The sequence below is a fragment of the Pundamilia nyererei genome, unplaced genomic scaffold (genome assembly GCF_000239375.1).
Source record: "Pundamilia nyererei isolate P.nyererei 1_Seehausen unplaced genomic scaffold, PunNye1.0 scaffold00008, whole genome shotgun sequence".
Classification (NCBI taxonomy): domain Eukaryota; kingdom Metazoa; phylum Chordata; class Actinopteri; order Cichliformes; family Cichlidae; genus Pundamilia; species Pundamilia nyererei.
Genome location: NW_005187409.1, coordinates 4887552 through 4889108, shown reverse-complemented (window position 1 = coordinate 4889108; position 1557 = coordinate 4887552). Strand labels below are relative to the sequence as shown.

Below are 1557 nucleotides of genomic sequence, written 5' to 3'. Positions count from 1 at the left end.
GTTTCATGCAAATCTACTTTAGCATAAAAATACAAATCTGGAGCATGAAATTTCACCCAGTACATCCCTTTTTATCTTATATCCCACTTTAATGGCACACATCACAATGTTTTTAATTCCATGAGTGTTTACCAGTAAATGCTTACATTTAAAACATTTGAAAGGAGCTTCTACATGCAGATTCGAACTGAAGATGATTTCATATCAAGCACTTACCAGCAGTCTTAAGGGTAACTTTGCTGGGTTTACTGGCTCCCAGTACGATAATACGTTCAATCCAGGAATCGGTAGTAAACTTGGCATCAGGAGCAAGGTTACTGTGGATCAGGCAGGCACAGAGTTAAATACATAGCAATAACAGATTTAAGATTAAAGAAATTGTCCATGAATAGATTGGCACAACATGTGGAAACGTTTCTTCAGTTTCACTGTGTTTATATTTTATAATGTTACATTTCTGAGACTATTAAAAGTGTAACTATAGTGACATCATGGTTTTTTTTATATTTTATTCAGAGAATTTTGGTAACATATCCGTCACTCACACAGAAGAGAGGACTTTGTTGGCAAAGGTAAGCTTCCTGTAGATGAACTCCTTCTTTTCATAGTTGAAGGTATGGCCATCGTCTATGTAGAGCTCACCATCTGCAGTTCTCTATCAAAATAAATAATGCATTAAATAAATGGTTAGAACCTGTCATTAACATCTCAACATTACTTAGCACTGTGGCAACAGAGGATGTGCAGTTCAGTTACCTGGAGATTAAGAGCCACATAGAGAGTGTAGGGGTCATGCTCCATGCAGGTGGAGGACCTGCGGACTCTAAGCTTCCTGGGAATTATGGAACCGCCACGCTGGAAAACCGGGATCTAACAACAAAACACCAAGGCTACTAATGAGAAATGTGATAAAGAATACATTGAGCTTAAAAAAAAAAAGAAAAAAAAGTTAAGCTGAGAGTTTGACACTTACAGAGCTCATGGTGACGGGAATGTAAAGGTTTTGGGCTCCGTTGTGTTTCTGGAAAGTGTGGACATCGAACCAGACCTGATAACACACGTTCACACACATTAAGATACGCCCGTCTGAAAAGATCAAAGATACGTGTGTCAAAATAAAAGCCTCCGTTTCTTCCTCTTACCTCATCTTTGCCGGGCAGGTAGGCAGTGACTCCTCTGGCTCCCTCCTCAACAACTGGGTGCACCAGCAAGTCTCGTCCTGAGGCAGAATTAAAATGACGTCAGGGGAAGTGGCAACCATTTCAAAACATGCCTGCCTGACTGGAACAACTGGATTCAGGGTTTTATCCTCATTTGTCATATTGACAAAGTGAAGCACCACCGCACAGACAGGCACAGCTGCACAGATTTTCTAATTCAAGTGTCTGAACATTAGAAGTCAATTTAAACCGAGATAACAGGTATTTTTGGCCACCTGATGGCAGCAGAAGCAAGTTGTAGATAACTCTATAACATAAATAATAGTGTACCCCCACTACACAACCTGTACTTCCAAAACATGATTTATAGAGAAGGGAAAACAGTGACCTAAAGCAG

General features: G+C 39.9%; 1 protein-coding gene across 1 annotated transcript in view; it reads right to left on the bottom strand.

Moving 5' to 3' along the window:
- Positions 1–199: 199 nt before the first annotated feature.
- Positions 200–1557, bottom strand: part of ganabb (glucosidase II alpha subunit b) — a 12803-nt gene continuing 11445 nt past the window's right edge. The window contains exons 20-24 of the mRNA XM_005723213.1: positions 1143–1219; positions 974–1048; positions 757–870; positions 546–655; positions 200–317 (exon numbers count right to left, since the gene is read on the bottom strand). Coding sequence (XP_005723270.1) covers positions 200–317; positions 546–655; positions 757–870; positions 974–1048; positions 1143–1219 — 494 coding nt within the window. The remainder of the gene's footprint in view (positions 318–545; positions 656–756; positions 871–973; positions 1049–1142; positions 1220–1557) is intronic.